Below are 22,067 nucleotides of genomic sequence, written 5' to 3'. Positions count from 1 at the left end.
AAAGGAACCATGCTGTGGAGATGAGAGGAAAGAACCTTAACCACTAACCAATCTGGGCTGGCCAGAGACACCGGTGAATAAGAGGATTACTTTAAAAGCGCCGCCCATTACTTCCGAATCACGAGTCTGTCCCAACCCCTGAAGCCTATTAAAAACGCTCCTGGATTGAATAGAGAGGTCTATCCAAATGCATCTCGTGATGCTACGTGCACGCGCGCTGCCGTGCAGCCGCCGCCCCCATGACCGGACGTGGCTGAGCGACAGCAGCGCGGGGCAGCCGCCGCCTCCTGGGCCGCGGGGTCCCGCAGCCCCGCCGGCGGCCTCGGCTCCGGGGGGCTCGCCCGCCAGCACCTTCGCCCCGCGCGCCGGGTCGCCATGGCAGCGCCGACGCCCCGGGACTCCGCCCGGCTCCCGCCAGGCTGCTCCGGAGCGGGGTCTCAGAGGCACTTGGACCGCTTCCGCCCTGGGCGGCTGTGCAGGTCGCGGGAGCGAATCCCCCCTTTCTTTTTCAGTCGCCAACACCAACAGGGTCGGAAAAAGAAAGCGACGCCCACAGCTCTCAGACTCAAGAGAGGAGCACAACACCTGCGGTCCTCCGCCTCTAGTTAAGACTTCGAGCCTCCACCGTTGGGAGAGTGGGGCCCGCCCCCCTCCTCACAGGGCCAATCACCGAGCAGCAGCCCCTGGATGCGCAACATCACTCATCATCGGGGAAATGCAACTCAAAAGCCCATGGGATAGCGCCTCAAACCTGTTAGAATGGCTATCATGAAAAAGACAAGGGATAACAGCTGTTGGCGAGATGCGGAGAAAAAGGAACACCTGTGCACTGTTAGTAGCAATGTAAATTGCTGTAGCCACGATGGAAAACGGTATGGAGGTTCCTCAAAAAATTAAAAATGCAACTGCCATATGATCCAGCAATTTTGCTTCTAAATATTTATCCAAGGGAAATGAAATCACTCCCTTGAAAAGATGTGTCTAACTCCATTTTCATTGCAGCATTATTTACAATAGCCGAGACATGGAAGCAACCATCGATGGATGAAAGAATAAAGAAAATGTGGTATACATACACGCTGGGATATTATTCAGCCATAAAAAAAGAAGAAAATCTTGCCATTTGCGACAGCATGGATGAGACAGAGGGCATTATGCTAAGCGAGATAAGGCAGGCAAAGAAAGACAAGTACTGTGTGATCTCACTTATATGTGGAATCTAAAAATAAAAACAAAAACAAAATGAACTCATAGGTACAGAGAACAGATTGGTGGTTGCCAGAGGCAGGGGGAAGTGGGGCGTGGGCAAAATGCGTTATAGTGGTCAAAAAGCACAAACATTTGGTAATAAAATAAAGTCATGGAGATGTAATGCACAGCATGGTGACTACAGTTATATTACTGTACTGTATATTTGAAAGTTGGTAAGATTGTAGATCTTAAAAGTTCTCATCACCAGGGGAAAAAAAATTGTAACTATGTATGGTGATAGATGCTGAGACTTTTTGTTGTGATCGTTTAGCAATACACACAAATATCAAATTGATATGTTGTACATCTGAAACTATTATATTGTCATACGTGAATTAAATCTAAATGAATAAATAAATAAATATTTTCCTTATATCTAACGCAGACTGAAGTCTGTTTCTTACTGATAACAGCTTCCTCTTCAAGGTTCTCATGTTTGAAAATTCACTTTGGACTTATGCAGATAATGCACAGATGATGCCAAGGCTTTGCTCCAAAACCCTAAAGTTCTGCCCTGTGACTCACCTGTAGGGGCCTGTGCAAGACTCCAAACAGCACCTGTATCTACCACTGACATTCCAAGCACCATTGGATATGCTGGATCATAAGGCCCAAGTGACAGAGCAACTTGAGTGTCACCAGGGATCTTTTCCAGAGCCTTCTCATGTTCTATGCCTCAGTTTAAACTAGCAAATTTTGGGGACCATCAATAAATGGGGCAGAGTGACACCCTCAAATGGGGAATATATAACTTCCCGAATCTAAAAATGCCCACTAGCTGCTGCACTTATTTTGGGGATGTGGGGAACTGGAGGGGGAGAGATGCAGTAACTTATGTTTCACCTTAAAAGGGATATCTCAACATGCCCCTCACCCTCAACCTCTAGACATTTCCCTGAGGTAGAAGGCCCCTGAATATTTGTTGGGTTTATTCCTATCATCTGACATGCAAATGTCTTACCAGTAAGTCTAGACTAGTTGCTACTTCTTGCTCACTAGGACCAATCAGCATGATATCATCAATGTATGGACCAGTGTGACTCCTTGTGGAAGGGAAAGATGATCAAGTTCCCTGCAAACTAGGTTAAGACATAGAGCTGCAGAGTTGATAGACTCCTGACGTAGGACGGTGAACGTGTAGTCATGACCTTGCCAGGAGAAACAAAACTGCTTCTGCCACGGTTTACCAACAAGGATGGAGAAAAAAGCATTTTCCAGATGAATGGGGGCACACTAGCACATTCTCAGATATTATAGGGGATGTGCTAATTTGCTCAAGCAATGGAGCAACATCTAGTAAACCAGCTACGATTGGAGTCACCATCTGGTTGAGCTTGCAATAACCCACCGTCATTCTCAAAGATCCATCTGTTATCGGCACTAGTCAAATAGGCAGGTTGATGGGGATGTGGTGTGAACTGCCACTCCTGCATCTTTCAAATCCTTGGTGGTGGCCCTCATCCCTGCAGTCCCTCCAGGAATGCAATATGGCTTTTGCTTTGCCATTTCTCTAGGTAGAGGCAGTTCTACTGGCTTTCTCTTGGCCTTTCCCTACATAATAGCCCTCATTCCACTGGTCAGGGAGCCAATGTTTTGATTCTTTTGGTTTCTTAGAAATGTACAAAGCATATCTGAGGAAGACAATGTAATATTCCTCCTGAGGAATGTAAATGTACACTTGCACAGAAAGAAAAATATAAAATCCTGAATAAGAGGACTCAGCAGCATTGTGTCAATAGTTCTTAAGTTCATACACACACTTTTACAAGCTACAAATTTATTCTGAGAAAGTTTTCACAAATCCCTTTCTCTGTTTTTTGTTAGAAAATAACCTAGTATTTGCCTTCTTCTAACACTGTTTCCTTGGAAATCTGGGAAATAGGAAATGTCATCTGTGATAGCAGGACCCAGGCTTAGGTTGATAATACTTGGGGAACAGGCATGGTTTCAGGGTTTTTGAGTCTTGTGATTTGTATATCAGTGTTCCCCTTGCAGATCCTGGGCTCTGCTCAAGTTCTCCTTTGAAAGATATGGACCCCTGTGGAGATGAAGGGTTCAAGTCTAGACGACACCCTCACTGACACACAGGTTTCATTTCCTTGTTACTCAGGTGTCACCTGGGGAGATGCAGCACAGACCTGGATGGCTGCAGGGACTCCTGGTGCTGTCCTTCATGACGTGCTGTCTTTCCTGCCCTTAATCTTTCAGCAAAGCTGAGATAACTTTTGCCAGAACAGCCTACTAGTTTCCTGTTAGAATGAACCTCTGAAGTGAAGACCATCGCTGACCTTCAAGCAGAGTGGGCAATGCAAATACCTACAGCTTTCACTTTGGAGTCAGCCAAGTTCATTCTAAAGTTTCTAGGGATAGGTAACAATAGCCATGAAAGCTCTAAAAACAAAGAAAGAATTACATGATGGCTGGTCCCACTGCTTATCACATCTCAGAAGACTTTACAATTATACAGTTGGTGCTGGTAGAGAATGGACATATAGAAACCCGATTATAATAGAAGGTATAAAAAGAGACACATGCCCAAAGAAATTCTTATATGAATAAAGTCACATCTCAAATGACTAGGAAAAGGACAATGATTTTAATAAATACGGTTGAGACTACTGGAGAGCCATTTAAAAAATAAAATATATCCATACTTCCACGTCATTTTTAATTTTAGATATCTCCAAGTAAGAAAACAAAACCCATTCTTCAATACAAAGACAATCAGTGCATTTGTTAAGAATAGGATATGTAAATCTATGACTCAGAATTTGAGGAAATAAAAAATAAGACTGATAATGATAAGTGCATAAAATTCAAAAATTCCTGCCTAGAAAAATCAACATGAACTCAAACACCAATAACAAATTGAAAAATATGTCTAATTCATATCACAGAAATGGGAAACGAAAAAAGATAATCTCATTATTTCCATAGAAAAGAATAATAAAAGGAAAAAGGGGCTAGTGTCTTAATCAGAAAATTAAGAGAAAAACAAAACAAAACAAATGGCCCTTGCATATCTTAAACAAAAATAAGCACATTCATAATAATAAAATACACAGGAGTACCGTTTACTATCTACCAAACAGGAAAATATCCAAACGGTTGGCAACATCCTCAGCTGGCAAGGCCAAGGAAAAGAGGCTCTCTAGAACACTGCAGAATAACGTACACCACTCCCATGGAAAAGAATTTGAAATATCTAAGACATTTACAAACACATTTGCCTGATGATCCATTCATTTCACTCCCAGCATTATATCCTGACAGTAGGTCCACACGGTGTATTCATCCTGTCATTCGTTATCTGTAATAACAAAATATCAGAATGGTCTTACCCAACTCTTACCCCAATTATCTCTAAAGTCAACTCTAGTTATGGGAAATATTTTATTATACTTCTTGCCAATCTTTGTTTTATAAACATTTGTTTGGGGCTCAAAGCATAGTGTGTGTGTGTTTATACTTGATATTGGAATTTTTATCACGTTTCATGTCAAGATTATGCTAGCTATGCACCCAATTAGATTCTAATTCCTCTTTATGTGTCATTTGAATTATGATGTGAGCTAGATAGACATCTTGTAGAAGATCATGCATTTCACCACTTTTTCATATATTTATCTATTGATAAGTAAGCAATGTAAGTAATAACTACTTACATCTTACTTCTAACATGGGTATGACAGTTTGGTTTTTACGTGTTTGTGAAGTGATATTATTTTCAAGATGGAGACAAGCCCTTTTTTTCCATTTCCTCTGAAATAGAGAGTCTCAGAAAACCTCAGAGGTTATGGAGAAGCTTTGGGAAAGTTGGGAGAAGAATGGATGGAAGCAGGCACTGAGGTGATGGCATCTAGATTCTGGCCATAGATACTTCCTGAACAGGACACAGAGCGTTTTCATTTGCCAAGTTTTAATGAGGTTCTTTTAGAATTGATTCATTGGTCTCTCAGATTATAATCACATTGTCCACATAATATTTAACACAAATTCTAACGTATGAGTAAAAATAAGTTAAACAATACTTGAAGAAATACAATGAGAAGGATTGGATTAATAATGAAAAATTCTGAATAAATGTACATATGTCAATTTTATGACTGCATTTTAACCATGGTTCTATCCACAGGTGGGATACGCCACTTTCCCTTCACGACAGGTTGTTCGAAATGTTGCAGGTGGTGTCTTTTTACGATATCCACGTTTGCACCTAAATTCAACGGTATCCCCTGTTTCAGAATACAATTTTTTGTCATATGACCATCGTAGTTCTATCTTATGTTTTTCCATCATTTCTTCTGATAGTACACATGCATCTGAAGTCAAAAAAATAAACATAACACATTAAGGAGTATACAAATATTGTCCACAAAAATTCAGACTCAAGTAGAATCTTCTATGCTGTTAGGACTTCATTCTTAAAACTTTTTACAAACCAATTCATTGAAAATCCAGTATGTGGATTTAAACCATTTTATAAAATTAATGATGTAAAAATGAAGTACTATGTTTAATGTATGACAACTAAAGGTCATAAATCTAAGATTCATAATATCAATTATCATATGAAGAGCTTTCATAAAAGAATGTTTTGCTGTTGTTGTTGATTCAACAAGAATCTTTCAAACTTTATTTCCCCACACATTAATATTTGGTAGCAAGCATTCAAAAGATGAATTCATTTAATCCATGAAAATTCTATTATAAACAGCAAAACATCATACTCATTACACTGATTTTCCCAGGATGCGTGAGAATATTAAAATATTTACCTAAACATCTTGGTGGTTCTGACCACTGTCCATTCCTACATATTATATTCCTGTTTCCCTGAAGCAAATGGAAGGACTGGCATTGGTACTCAACTGAGGATCCTGGAGCATACACTGGTAATGGGAATGAGGTAATGTCTCCATTGTCAATGGGTGGAGGGGGCCCACATTTTCCTTTAGAGTCTAAAAAATATGATTTGATTATTGAAAGACCAAGAAAAACATAGGTTAAAATAAAGCAAATAAAAGTATAGCACAATACATAATATCAAGACTTGTGATTTCTGATGACAGAAATTATTTGTTGAAGAAATTTTAATCATTTAAAGTGAGAGTCACATTTTTAAGCCCTTACTTTCACCCCGCATGAAACTACACATAAAACATCAACAAATACGTCTGTTTCGCAGTACCCCAGTAATAAAAAATGTTTTTCTTTGTGAATATATACGGGACATTGGGCTAGCTAAGACAAACAAAAAAGTTCCTTGTTCTTATATACAACATACTGCCGTGTCTGTTGGATCTCTAGTCAGTTTTTATTGATTATATTCTTACTGTAAAAGAAACATCACTCCTTTAATAGAAGTCAAGAGTTACAAATTTACATAATGTGAAAAGGAATTGCTGGCTTCCTGTTCTGGACAAGATGAGGTAGAAACATTTCTGCTTATTCCTTCTGTTAAGTATAACTAAAAATTCTGAACGTATTATAAAAAGCAACAGAAGAGATTGTGAAAGATGTGGAGAATGGTCTCTAACCATCTGGTTAGAGATTTTGGGATTCAAGGAATTAAAGTGCAATGAGTTGTCATGGTTTTCATTTTGTCTTCTAAGTATCCTGGACTGGGCACTGAAGAAGATTGTAACCCAGAAATGATATCAAGATTAGGCAGAAAAGAAGAAAAAGTCCCAAGAAGACCCTGCTCTCTTTAGACAAAAGCCCAGGAAAGGAGCAGCCTCGCAAGACAGAAACATTTTCTACAATAGCCAACTTACTCTGGAAAAACATCATAGAAGAAGTCTACTACCAATCTTCCCCCCACCTCAATCAAGAGAGGCCAAGTGAGGCCTGGACTTCTACCCACACTCTGAGGGATCAAGACACCCCTCCCCTTGTCTGTGGTGTCAGTGGAGGCAGAATGGGAAGCCTGGACTTGCACACTGCCTGGCAGTAAGGGAGGCCTAATAAATAAAAAATTCCAATAAAATCCAGAGTTTCAAAACATAATACGCAAAAGGTCCAGAATACAACTGAAAATCACTCATCATACCAAGGACTGGGAAAATCTCAAAAGAGAAAAGACGATCAACAGAAGACAACATTGAGATGATACAGAGGTTGGAATTATTTGACAATGGTTTTAAAAATCCAATGGGAATCATAGAACTAAAAAACATAACAGAATAAAATAATCTCACTGGAGGGGCTCAATAACAGATTGCAGATGACAGAAGGATAAATCACCTTGAAGATAGAACAATAGAAATCACTCGCTTTGAAAATAGACTGACAACAAAAAAATAGACAGATCTTCAGGGACCTGTGGGAAGATAGCAAAAGACTGGAGACTCAGGAAGACAAAAGAAGGGGGTTGGAGATGAGGAAAAAAACTCACAAAATAATGGCTGAAAATTTCCCAAATTGGGCATAAGGCATATATCTACATATTTAAAAAAATGAGTGAGTACCAGGATTAACCCAAGAAATTCATGTCAAGATACATAATAATCAAACTGCTCAACACTAAAGAAAAAGAAAAAAATCTCAAAAGTAGCTAGATAGAAATTATGCAAGGCTATAGGGAAAAAAGGATTCGAACGTCAGTGTGGTTCTCATCTGTGACCAAGGAGCCAGAAAGTGACAAAATTTTTCAGGTGCTGGAAGAAAAGAACTGTCAACTCCAATTCCATATCCAGTGACATTATCCTTTAGGAATAAAGGGAGAAATGAAGACATTGCCAGACAAAGGAAAACGGAGAACTGGTCTCCAGCAGACCTGTGCTTAAAGAATTGCTACAGACATTTTTCAAATCAAAAGGAAAAGATAACAGAAGGATGACTGACACTTCAGAAAGGAAGATAAAACAAGGGAAGTGATAAAAATAGGGGCAAATGTAATAGACTTTTTCCTAATGAGTTTGTTAAATTTGGGTGCAAAATTATATTATTTGATAAGATGCTCTATGTACATAGAGGAAATACCTAAGACATTTATGTTTAAAATGTGGGGAGATTAAACAGACCTAAATGGAATAAAGTTTCCACACTTTGTTTGAAGTGGTAAAATGTCAATTTTAGGTAATATGTCAATACCATTAGGGAGTGACAAGCTGCATATGTATATCTTCACACACAGAGCAACCCCTAATAACTCGTACAAAGAGACAACTCGACAAGAATACAGATATTTTAAAATAAAGTGATTTTAAATGTTCAAACAAGCTACAGGGAAGGCAAGAAAAGGAAACAGGAATGAAAAACAAAGGAAACACACACACACACACATAATAAAATGGCTGACATAACCCCTAACATGGCAATAGTTACTGTAAAAGCTAAATGTTCTAAATGCACCAGTTAAAAGACTGAAAATGGCAGGGTGGACACAGAAACAAGACCCAGCTATATGCTTCCTACAAGAAACTCACTTCAAACACGAAAACATAGGTAGGCTCAAAGCAAAAGATTGGGAAAAATGTATACCAATTTCAATTTCAAAACAATTTGAAAAACTAGAAGTGGCTAATATAACATCTCCTTTGTTGGCTCCTCTTATTTCTTGACCTCTAAATACCGGAGTGCCCATGACCAAGTTCTCAGACTACTTTTTTTTTATTTATACACGAATTCCCTGGATGAGCTCAGCTAGTGACATACCTTTAAATATAATCCATATGCTAAAGAAGTGCAAATTTACATCACATGCTATGATTCCCACCCCTGTCCCACTGCCTATTCCATGTCATAAAGTAAAACTTCGCGGGGCTGCCAAAGGTACTTAAGGTATCTGCAATACATTTATTCCTCGGGAAGAAACTGAATCTCTTAATGCTTCAGATAGGGAATAATCCACGATTCCAACTCTTCTTCTAATCTGATCAAATCTTTCATAAAATAGATATACCTTATTACTTATTCCATCCACAAAAAGAATTGGATTTTAAGCATCAACGTTTTATTTGTGTTTAAAAAATTTATTCCATAAGAACTACTTCATTCTCTATTTATATTAATGTATTTTGTCCTTAACGTATACTTTAAAATTTGGGGGGAAATAAGATACTCTACCTTTGCACTGAGGTGGGTCTGTCCAGGTTCCATTCAAACATGTCACTTCTATTTCCCCAAACAGATCAAAAGGTTTGTTGCATTCATAACGTACTCTCTCTCCAGGTGGATACCTAGGCATCTCATTTGGTATAACAGCATTTTCCACTTTGGGTGGTTTCCCACAGGAAACATCTGAGTAGAAAGAAAAAAAGTATCTCCAACGTACTGATCATTTTGAGTAGCAAATCAACAAATGAGATTGCAAATATATTTCAGAGGGGTTTAAAATCAGTCATTAATCTGTCATAAAAGACTGCTAGTTTTAAAAAATTTACATATAAGATTGAGGAATAGGAGAGAAAGTAATATTTTTTTGGTAAGATTTAAGCTTCTACACCTTAAATCTCTCTCCCATTCTTCACTAGAATGTTGATAGACATTCGTGTGTGTGTGTGTGTGTGTGTGTGTGTGTGGAGGCCAGTGAAAATGAGAGTTTGTCTGGACATTTCCCTTTGAGTTCCTTTTACATAAATTAAAAATGAATTTATAAACCAAAAGAATATCATAGTAAGAGATTACTTGATAGCAGGATTTGGTTTGCAATCATCCTGTTTGTGAATTGTAATTTTAAGCCCCTAGAAAAATAAATACAAATAGATACTTCCTTAGAGAATAAATCAATCATGAACACACTTTGAAGAATACCATAGTTGAAGGAAGAACATGACTATTCAAAGGATCCAAACAGGAGGTGTAGAAAAATAACTGTATAATTTACAAAAACACTCTTTAATGACTTTTGGGTGGCAAATGCTTAAGGATACTACAATGAGTTATGTGTAACTCATCAGTGAGATTCAGGTGGATATAAAGTATAATTGGCTATAGCTATGGTTCCTAAACCAAAGTATGCATCGAATCCCTTGACCCCAGAGTCTTTGATTCAACAGGTCTGACTAGGCCTGTGAATTTGCATTTCCATTTCTAGCAATTTCCCAGGAGATGCTGATGCTGCTACTCTAGCGACCAAACTTGAAGAACTATCGGGCTACAAGACTAACCATTGAGTACACAATTCCATCCTGTTATGTTAAGGCATAAATCTTCAGTGTCTAAAAACCTGGCCTGAAAAAATAATCTATGTCCATTTTATGATGATGCTAGAGGCAATTCTATATTATATTACTTAAGACACTTGCATAAATAAATTTAAAATTTCATCGAATTACCTCTGCATGTTGGCCTTCCTATCCATTTGCCGCTAATACACTGGACAATACTGGATCCATCCAATTGGTAATATTTGGGACATTTATAAGCCACTTGTTCTCCTGACCTATATGACTCCTTCTTCTGGCCTATGAGTATAGCATCATCAAAGCTGGGTAAGCTAAAACAATCCGTTTCTGAAAGAAAAAAAAAAGGACTCGTTCAGTAAATGGTTAAAAATACACAATGGCCAATAAATATATATTCTAGAATAACAGCTACATATAAAAAAAAATGAATACTGTGCAATAATTTTCTTATACCTTGAAAAAATGTGTTAGCAGTCTTGACTTAATTACATTGAATGCTTCTACATTTATCAAAATATAACATGGGAATAATGATTTTAAAACCCTGAAGAGATATTGATGCGTGTAATGCTTGAGACCATACTTCTTACATTCGAATTCTTATTGGCTCGCCTGCAATTTGGATGTATTTCCACTTTGTGCTTCTGTCAAAATCTGTTACCGTTAATTATGTCAAATATCTTAGAAAATTCTATATTTAAAGGAGATAACTGACAAACTAACAGTAAATTGCATAATAATGAGATTGATGAGCAGGGGCCAGCTGTGACACTGGAACAGAGATGAAAGGTCTGAGAATGTATATCAGAGGATGTCGCAAGAGCACACAAGATGACGGGAGAATGAAATCATTCGGCTCATGTTGTCACACTTTTCTTATTACCAGGGCTATTAATTCCCTTCCAGAATCCAGAACTTCCCAGAGACACCTTGTTAAATTCTAGAATCACTGCTTAGTTTCATATTTGTACCATTTATGCTACGAATTAAAGATATTTATCAGCCTTAGAACAAAATGAAATACACTATACTTATGCATTCTGGAGGATCGGACCATTTTCCTCCTAAACACTTTATAGATGCAGGTCCATCAATCCTGAAACCTTCGGTACAGCTGTACATAACTTCTTCTCCATATTGGTAACTGCGTAACTTGTGAGACTGAACACTGTGTGGGATCGGAGGTGGCTGTTCGCAAGGAATTCCTTTAAAAACAAAAGAAATGAAAGAAGGACTCCATGTTACACTAACTCTGCAATTTAATTTTATGTACCAGTTATCATATTTGGTTGTTTTAATTTACAAGACGTGATCACACAGGAGCTACCATCACATTACAGAGAAGATACACAAACACTTCCTAAAACCACCATTCTGGTGTGTGTAAAGCTGTCAACTTGAGCAAAAAGTTGACACTAAAAATGTCAATATATTTATGAAAGACTATCAATGCTTCTCTAACCAAGCATGAATAATATAAGAAAACATCGAGAGTTAATCATCTTCAGAAAAGTACTATATATTGTGAGAAATCAGAAGGGACGTTGTTGGCAGAACATAGGAAATTTTTTTAAAAACTTGGTGTCGAAGCAAACACTATACCTTATATGAAGAGTTAGGAATATGAATAGGTATAGCTACAAATAAGGAGGTTTAATTTCACTATACATCCACTTTTAACACAAAAAAAGCCAGGATTAAAAGTGATTTTACAAGGAACCAATGACCTTAACAAAAATAAGCTTGATTTGATTATGCAAAAATTATTTGGTAAAATATGTAAATGGTAGAAAAACGTATAAATGACTTTATTTATTTAGAAATCTAATGGATTCTGTCTCATAACTTTGATGACAACTGATTATTTTTAATGAACTGTACTGAAAATAGGATTTTAGTTTGTGTACTCTCCTTACCTACACACTGAGGTGGAGAACTCCATTTTCCCATGTGGCATGTTATCCTATCTTCTTCAGATATCCTGAAACCATCATCACAAATATAACTTAATCTGGTGCTATGTGGATAAAGCTTGGGTTCAAATCTCTCTTTCTTTTCTTCTGGAGAGTTAGGTGATTCAATGGTTCCATGTTCTATATGAGGTGGTTGAGAACATGGAATTTTTTCTATACGAAGAAAAGAGATCAAGGAATTAAGCACAAATATAATGTTTAAATTGAAAAATAAAATCAAATACTCTTTGGGATTTTAAAATAAGGATAATTTGAACAAATTAAGTTATTTTAAAAACTGAAAACCATTTGAAACTTGAAAGAATATGTCTTCATAAATTCTATACGACTATCCACTTGTTCCATATGCCCCTTCATTCTTGTCGGGTTCATCATGAGGAGTAAAATAGGCCTGAGCGGAAATTTTATCTGGTATTTACACAGTATCCCAAAGTTTTTGTCTATATTCATTTCACAGTAGAAGTGAAAGGATGCTGACTGATTTGTATACATAGATTTTAATTTGCTGTTTCAAGATAAACTGGAATAGACATAGAGCAAGGCCTTCATCTTATTCATCTTCACAAAGCACAGGACAGTATTAGCTTATTTGAAAGAATGTCACAAAGCAAGTTATGAACTACTGACCCACACAGCGTGGTATTGACTCCCATCTTCCATCTTTGCACACAATTTCTTCCTCTCCCTGAATTAGATATTTTTCTTGACAGAGAACAGATATTTTTTCTCCATCTCGATAATTCACTGTTGTTGTCATATCTTGAGCATTGGGAATCTGAGGTGGAGGTGGGCATGATTGTACTTCTAAAAATATTAAAATTAGATTTCTTGATTAAAAATCATAAGTTAAAAATATTACAAGGGTAATTCAGTAAATAGAAAACTTAATAATAATAATGTACCATACATAAAATCTAACGTTATGTTCTGTTTCAATATGTTAACGCTTTTCAGCTTGTATACCCTTTTAATCTATCACGTTGGGTATATATCCTCATGGTCTTGCTTGGACTTTCTTCTTTTTATTCTTTCTGTGCTCTTTCTGTGATTATTCTTTGCGTAATTTATGTAAAACCTATTTTGATTATTTCCAACCATTAGGATGTTCTAGCTGAATAACTCATTCAATACCGGGCACTAAATAAAGACTGACATCAGGATCCTTTTTTTCTTTTTCATTTTTTTAATTGAGGTAACGTTGCTTCATAACATTATATAAACTTCAGGCGTACATCATTATATTTCAATTTCTGTGTAGACTACATCATCGAGAACTTTTCTACTGATATCCATGATCCAATGTATTGGGATTGGATTAAAACCCTCACAAGATATTCTACCAATGGAAGCTGATTAGTCAGACGAAGAATTATATTTAGTTAATGATCAATTAATTTGCTAGAGCTTCTTGGCCAAAGTAAGAATCAGATATGTTCACTAGCAGTTTATAGTGTGTTATTAAAAGTTCAAAACTCCCCTGGAGGCTCTGTTTACCAGCTTGCCTACACTGTTAAGGGATACAGATGGATGAAATGCTCCCCGATGAACAGATTAGACAGCCTCACCTTAGTTACATGACCAGTAGTGTATAAAAGATCCCTCTGTAAAGTTGTGTCTGAGCCCCCATAAAACTGAGATACTTCAGATATATCTCGTCAGTTCATAATCTGAAGACAAAGCATGTCCTGTTCCACTGAGGGAAGATTCTGGATGACCACCCTTGGAAGATTTAGAACCTCTCTATGATTTCTTGCTTTTATTTTCTCTTTTCATACTGTGTCTTTATTGCATTAAAGAGAATCAATTTGAACGTGATGAAAAAATTGAACAAAGAGTGAAATATTGATGAAATAATAGCAAAATTTCATACTGTATCTTTATTTCATACTGCATCTTTTTTCATTATGTGAATATATACGGGGAAGTCTTGTAAATCTTTTCAATTGTCCAACATTTTCTATTCAATTCAGGCAAATATTTCACTGAATACACTTCATTCATGCTTATTAATATTGTTCAGATTTTCAGTTTCTATCTAACTCTATAATATTTTATATTCCATCAAAAACATTTTTTCATTTTTCTGTTTTAAATATCTTGGCATATTTTTCTACGTATTCTCCAATTTATTTTCTTCTGTGTCTGATCTTTAACCACCTTTGTCCTAAGAATCTTAATCTGAACTTCTTCTTGGTAAGTCTTGCTAGAGGTTGGTTTATATATTAAATTTCCCTAAAAGCTGAATTATTATTCTGCAAATCAGCTGTTTATGCATTTTTAAGCTTCTTTTAATAGCAATTGCTGCTTTAATTATTCTTTCCTTCTATGTTCTTCGGGTGTATTATCTTTCCTAGCTTCAGGATTGTATTACCAATTGCTTTTATTTTGCTCTTTGTTTTATAATGCATGTTTTAAAGCTATAAATATCTTTGCCTTTGCTGCATCCCATAGATTTCAATGTGTACTGCTACCATTGTCATTTTATTCAAGTATTTTCTGTTAGTTAATCACTAATAAGGGTTTTTTCCCCCCAGATTAGTAAGATGGGTGAATAGGTGTGTCGGTAGTTCTCTTATCAATTTATATTTGCTTTCAATTTAGAGAGAATGGTTTGAGGACATTGATTACTTGAAATCGGTTGGGAATTCCTTTCTTACATGGAAATGATCAATTGTTTTAAATTAATTGACTATGATAAATTAAGCCAATATAGACTTCAAGACATGAGTATTACAAATATAATCAAGAAATACTTTATCATTATAAAAATGATAATTCACAAGGACAAATTTATCATAAATGTGTAGGTATCTAAAAATGCATGAAATACATGAAGCAAAGATGGACAAAACCAAAGGAAGAAATAGACAAATCCACAATCCTAGTTAGCAATACTGATACCCTACTTACTCTGACTCGTAGAATAAGGAGATAAAAAATTTTAAGCAGGCATAGAGAAACTTGAAGAACACCATGAACTGCTTTAACCTGATCCAACAACTAGAGTACGCCTATGCTTTTTTATGAAAATAAAACCATCACGAAGATAGAAAACGAGCTGTGCAATAAAAAAAGAATGACCAAATCTCAAAATATTGAAATTTTACACAGTATGTTCTGTGACAACAAAACTGGATTAGAAATCAATAAGAATAAATTATCTATGCAAACATCCACTATACTCACTAAATTATATACATCAAATATGTGCAGTTCTTTACACAACAATCATACAACATAAAGCTCTCAAAAGAGAATAAATTATTTAGAAAAGCATGAATATTTGGAAATAAAATGACAAACTTTTAAATAACTGACAGGTCAAAGAAGAAATCACAAAGAATTGTAGAAAATATTTCACATAGAATTAAATGAAAATAAAATAAATATAAAATTTTTTTGAGACACAGCTAAAGCAGTATTTAGAAACAAAAATGTAGTTTTAAAGGTTTATATTTAAAAAGTACGATGGTTTAAATTTAAACTTTCATTTTCTGCTTAAGAAATGCGAAAAAGAGTAAAATTAAAACCAAACTACTAAGAAGGAACGAAACAATAATTCCATGGAAGACAGAAAATAGAGAAAATTGAGAAAGACAAAGAGAAAAGAGAAAATTAACAAAGCGCAAAACAATGAATGTTAATAAAGCTAAAAAATTAAGAAGAGGGAAAATTAAGAGTGTTAAAATTAGTTATTTGAAAACATAATTAGCAAACCCGAGGAAGGATGATCAAGACGAAAGAGAGAAACAAATGTCAATATCAAGAATGAAAGAAGTGACACCATGCTATAGAAGTGAAAGGAAAACAGAACATTAAGTGACTAATAGAAACAACTGTATACCCATCAATTTGATAAATTGGATAAAATCAAGATGATTCTTAAAAAATACAACTTCCTTACATTTTGACAGAGATAACATAGAAAATCTGAATAGCCCACTACCTACTAAAGAAATTGAATTCTTCATCAAGAAAGTCTTCCATAAAAGCAAACCAAGCATCAGATGACTTCCCAGGTGAATTCTATCAATCATTTAAGGGAAAAAATACTACAACAATAATCTTACACCCGCACTTTCAGAAAACAGAGGAGCAGAGAGCACCTCTCAATTTGTTTTATGATGCCACAACATCCCCAAGAGCAACCCGGCAGAGACAATACAAGAAAAAGTAACGACAGATTAGTATCCCCCATGAACATAGAGGCAAGAACCCTTACAAATATACCAGCAAATCAAGTAAACAAAAATATAGAGAGAATAATATATCACCACCAAGTAGAGTTGACTCTAGGAATGAGAGACTTGTTCAACATTCAAAAATTTACCTCTCTAATTTCCCATATTAACAGAATTCAGAAAGTCATATCATCATATGCATAAAAAGTATTTAAAAACATTCAACGTTGGTTGATGGTACAACTTCTCACTCAGCTAAGTAGGAATAGAAGCAAAGTCCCCTAATCTGATAAAGAGCAACTACAAAAATCCTAAAGTGACATTATAATTGTGGTAAAATGTTGACTATCCTCTCGCAGTGGTCAGGAATAAGACAAAGATGTTTGCTCTCATCTCTTCCCTTCAACAGTTTACTGGAGGTCTCACTCAGTGCAAAAGGATAAGAAAATAAACAAAAAATTAAAATTAAAATGGACCAGCTGAAATACAGTCTTGCATTCGCTATGACATAGTTGCTTACAAAATAATACCTAGAATGAATAAGGCAACTTAGTACAGTTTCAGAGGATAAAATAAATATACAAAAATCAAGTGCATTTCTTTACACTTGCAGCAAAAAAAAAAGGAAAATGTGAGTTTGAAAAATAGCATTTGTAATACTAAAACACAAAATAGGTATAAATTTTTTAGACTGTAAATCTTCTACACTTACAACATTACTAGGATAATAGAAGCAGAAATAAATAATTGCAGAGACATATCATATTTATAGATTGAACACTCAATTTGGTTAAGATGTCAATTCTCTCTAATTTATCTTTCATTATACAAGCCATCCCTTTCATTATACAAGCAGATATTTCATAGAACTTGGTTAGTAGCCCCTGAAATTTCTATGTTAATGAAAAGACCAGAATAACTAAAACAATCTTGAAAAGGAAGAAAATAATTGGAGACTGTATATATCAGACTTCAAGGCTTACTATAAAGCTGTAGTTGTCAAGGCACTGTGACAGGGCTAAGGAGAGATAAATGGATAAATGGTCTGAAAAGAAAGTCCAGAAATAAATCAACACTTCCACAGTCAATTGATTTTCATTTCAAAATTTTTTCCATACGTATTGCTAGAACAACTGGCTATCCATATATAATAAAAAACACCAACCCCTGTTTTATACCATCTTCAAACATTAATGTAAGATGGATAATATGCCCATATATAAATACTAAAACTGTACAGCTTCTAGAAGAAAATGTAGACCATGTGTACTGTACTGCCTGTAAATATCATTTCTTTTTTTTTTAATTGGTGTTTTAATAGTTTTTAACATTGTGAAATTTTGGGTTTTACATTTTTGTTTGCCCATCACCATATATATGACTCCCTTCACCCCTTGTGCCCACCCCCCACCCCCATTGCCCCTGATAAGCACAATATAGTTTTCTCTGTCCATGTGTTGGTTTATATTCCACATATGAGTGAGATCATACAGTGTTTGTCTTTCTCCTTGTGGCTTACTTCACTTAACATAATACCCTCCAGGCCCATACATGTTGTTGCAAATGGGATGATTTTGTCTTTTTTGTGGCTGAGTAGTATTCCATTGTATATATATACCACATTTTCTTGTTCCAATCGTCAGTTGAGGGACCCTTAGGTTGCTTCCACTTCGTCGCTATGGTGAATAATGCTGCAATAAACATAGGGGTGCATAAGCCTCTTTGGATTGTTGATTTCAGGTTCGTTGGATAGATTCCCAGTAGTGGGATGGCTGGATCATAGGGTATTTCCATTTTTAATTCTTTGAGGAATCTCCATACCATTTTCCATAGAGGGTGCACCAGTTTGCATTCCCAACAGCTGTGTATGAGGGTTCCTGTTTCTCCACATCCTCTCCAACATTTTTTTGTCTTGGTGATTATAGCCATTGTAATGGGCGTGAGGTGATATCTTAGTGTTGTTTTGATTTTTATTTCCCTGATGATTAATGATGTTGAACATCTTTTCATGTGCCTATTAGCCATATGTATATCTTCTTTGGAGAAGTGTCTGTTCATTTCCTCTGCCCATTTTTTGATCGGGTTGTTTGTTTTTTGTTGTTCAGTTGTGTGAGTTCTTTATATATTATGGAGATCAACCCCTTGTAGATGTATGTTTTGCAAATATTCTCTCCCAGCTGGTGGGTTGTCTGTTCATCTTGATTCTGGTTTCGTTTGTCTTGTAGAAGCTCTTTAATCTGATAAAGTCCCACTTGTTTATTTTTTCTTTAGTTTCCCTAGTCTGGGTAGGCATGTCATCCGAAAAGATTCCTTTATGACCACGATAATAGTAGGGGATCTTAATACCCCACTTACATCAATGGATAGATCATCCAGTCAAAACATCAATAAAGAAATAGTAGACTTAAATGAAAAACTGGACGAGATGGACCTAGTAGACATATACAGAGCACTTCATCCAAAAACAACTGACTACACATTCTTCTCAAGCACGCATGGAACATTCTCAAGGATAGACCATATGTTGGGAAACAAAGCAAGCCTCAATAAGTTTAAGAAGATTGAAATCATAACAAGCATCTTTTCAGACCATAATGCTATGAAACTGGAAATGAACCATGAAAAAAAAAACGGGGAAAGTGACAAAAATGTGGAGATTAAACAACATGCTACTGAACAACCAATGGATCATTGATGAAACTAAAGGATAAATCAAAAACTATCTGGAAACAAACAAAAATGAAAATATGCCACACTAAACCATATGGGATGCAGCACAAGTGGTCCTGAGAGGGAAACTCATAGTGATACAAGCCCACCTTAACAAACAAGAAAAAGCCCAAATAAGCAACCTTAAATTACACCTAACAGAACTAGAAAAAGAAGAACAAACAAAGCCCAAAGTCAGTAGAAGGAGAGAAATAATAAAAAGCAGAGCAGAAATAAATGAAATTGAGACCAAAATCACAGTAGAAAGGATTAATGATACAAAGAGTTGGTTCTTTGAGAAGAGAAACAAAATCTACAAACCCTTAGCCAGGCTTACTCAGAAAAAAAGAGAAAAGGCTCCTGTAAATAAAATTAGAAATGAAAGAGGAGAAATTACAATGGATACCATGGAAATACAGAGGATTATAAAAGAATATTATGAGAAATTATATGCCAACAAATTGGACAATCTAGAAGAAGTGGATAAATTCTTAGACTCATACAACCTCCCAAAACTGAACCAAGAAGAAATGGAGAATCTGAATAGACCAATCACAAGTAAAGAGATTGAAATAGTAATCAAAAACCTCCCAAAACATAAAAGTCCAGGACCAGATGGCTTCTCCAGTGAATTTTACCAAACATTCAAAGAAGGTTTAATACCCATCCAGCTCAAACTATTTCCAAAAAATAGAGGAAGACGGAACACTTTCTAAATCATTCTATGAGGCCAACATCAATTAGGCAAGAAAAAGGAATAAAAGGAATCCAAATAGTTAATGAAGAAGTGAAACTCTCACTATTTGCAGATGACATGATTTTATATACAGAAAACCCTAAAGAATCCGTTGGAAAACTATTAGAAATAATCAACAACTAGAGCAAAGTCGCAAGGTACAAAATCAATCTACAAAAATCAGTTGCATTTCTGTATGCTAATAACGAACTAACAGAAAGAGAGCTCAAAAAGATAACACCATTTACAATTGCATCAAACAGAATAAAATACTGAGCAATAAATCTTACCAAGGACGTGAATGATCTATACAATGAGAACTACAAGACATTATTGAAAGAAATCGATGATGACATAAAGAAATGGAAAGACATCCCATGCACGTGAATTGGAAGAATAAACATAGTTAAAATGTCTATATTACCTAAAGCAATCTACAGATTCAATGCAATCCCAAACAGAATCCCAATGACATTCTTCACGGAAATAGAAAAAAGAATACTAAAATTTATATGGAGCAACAAAAGACCCTGACTAGCTAAAGCAATCCTAAGAAAAAAGGACAAAGCAGGAGGCATCACAATCCCTGACTTCAAAACTTACTACAAAGCAACAGTAATCAAACAGTGTGGTACTAGTACAAAAACAGACACACAGATCAATGGAACAGAATTGAAAGCCCAGAAATAAAACCACACATATACGGACAGCTAATTTTCGACAAAGGAGCTAAGAACATACAATGGAGACAGGAAAGTCTCTTCAATAAATGGTGTTGGGAAAACTGGACAGCCACATGCAAAAGAATGAAATTGGACCATCTGCTATCGCCATTCACAAAACTTAAATCAAAATGGGTCAAAGACCTGAAGGTGAGACCTGAAACTATAAAACTTATAGAAGAAAATATAGGCAACACACTATTTGACATTGGTCATATCATTTCTTTTTTTAAAGAACTAAAAATATGTTAAACCGTAGACAGTAGATTTGTTTTTATATTTGTATGAAACTACTTTCTGTATTTTCTAGGCTTGAGGAAATCGGTAAAAATATTAAGGAGAGTGAGTCCAGGTGCCCTACACTTAGAGAAGAGAAATACAGATATGAAAAGTGGAAAACTGGAATGAACGCTGTGCTATTAAATCGAAATTGGTGCTGTCAATATGACTCAGAGATTTCAAGATTAGTATAGATAAATGATAAACGACTAAACAGATACATAGATAGATGATATAGATAGATAGATAGATAGATAGATAGATAGATAGATAGATAGATAGATGATAGATAGATAGTTGATTGATACATAACAGTCATAGACATAGGCATAGGCAGATGCGGGTGTAATATAAGAAATTCGAAGCAATGGTGTTCTAATAGTAATGAGCACCAGATGTTAATTGAAAACCACCAAGTTTCTGGGCGGTTTGTTACATAGCTGACTAGTGCACATGATACAATTAAAATGTAGAAACAGGGGGCTGGCCCGGTGGCGCAAGCGGTTAAGTGCGCGCGCTCCGCTGCGGCGGCCCGGGGTTCGCTGGTTCGGATCCCGGGCGCGCACCGACGCACTGCTTGGTAAGCCATGCTGTGGCGGCGTCCCATATAAAGTGGAGGAAGATAGGCACCGATGTTAGCCCAGGGCCGTCTTCCTCAGCAAAAAAAAGAGGAGGATTGGCGGATGTTAGCTCAGGGCTGATCTCCTCACAAAAAAAAAAAAAAAAAAAAAAAAGAAAATGTAGAAACAGTGTTTTGGTTAGTATCTAAATTAGCTTCCAGCTTGAAACTTATTTGTTATAATAAACACATAAAATTTTTAAAAGACAGAAAGATACTACTTTCACAAGTTAAGAAGAAATAGAATAAAATTTTGAAAATATTATAAATAAGAGTTTACCTGTGCAGGTAACTTCAGGATCCCATTTTCCATTTATGCAGACTGAGCGCTTGGATTTTCCTTTACATTTGTAATTTATGTTGTGGCCATGATTAAATTCATTCTCATCTGATGGGTTTGTCTCACGTAGAATTAACTTTGGAAACGTACACTTCTCAAGTTCATCTGTTGCTATAAAACGAAAAA

The 22,067-nt window shown here is 35.9% G+C and overlaps 1 protein-coding gene across 1 annotated transcript in view; it reads right to left on the bottom strand.

Moving 5' to 3' along the window:
- Positions 1 to 5,357: 5,357 nt before the first annotated feature.
- LOC131399559 (complement factor H-like) overlaps positions 5,358 to 22,067 on the bottom strand; it is a 79,987-nt gene continuing 63,277 nt past the window's right edge. Inside the window, exons 13-20 of the mRNA XM_058533899.1 lie at positions 21,882 to 22,052; positions 12,983 to 13,159; positions 12,299 to 12,508; positions 11,414 to 11,587; positions 10,533 to 10,709; positions 9,322 to 9,495; positions 6,030 to 6,212; positions 5,358 to 5,573 (exon numbers count right to left, since the gene is read on the bottom strand). Of these exons, the coding sequence (XP_058389882.1) occupies positions 5,377 to 5,573; positions 6,030 to 6,212; positions 9,322 to 9,495; positions 10,533 to 10,709; positions 11,414 to 11,587; positions 12,299 to 12,508; positions 12,983 to 13,159; positions 21,882 to 22,052 (1,463 nt within the window). The 3' untranslated portion in view covers positions 5,358 to 5,376. The remainder of the gene's footprint in view (positions 5,574 to 6,029; positions 6,213 to 9,321; positions 9,496 to 10,532; positions 10,710 to 11,413; positions 11,588 to 12,298; positions 12,509 to 12,982; positions 13,160 to 21,881; positions 22,053 to 22,067) is intronic.

This window comes from Diceros bicornis, chromosome 38 (genome assembly GCF_020826845.1).
Source record: "Diceros bicornis minor isolate mBicDic1 chromosome 38, mDicBic1.mat.cur, whole genome shotgun sequence".
Lineage (NCBI taxonomy): Eukaryota > Metazoa > Chordata > Mammalia > Perissodactyla > Rhinocerotidae > Diceros > Diceros bicornis.
The sequence above is the reverse complement of the archived record's forward strand: the minus strand, read 5'-3'. Positions and strand labels throughout refer to the sequence as shown.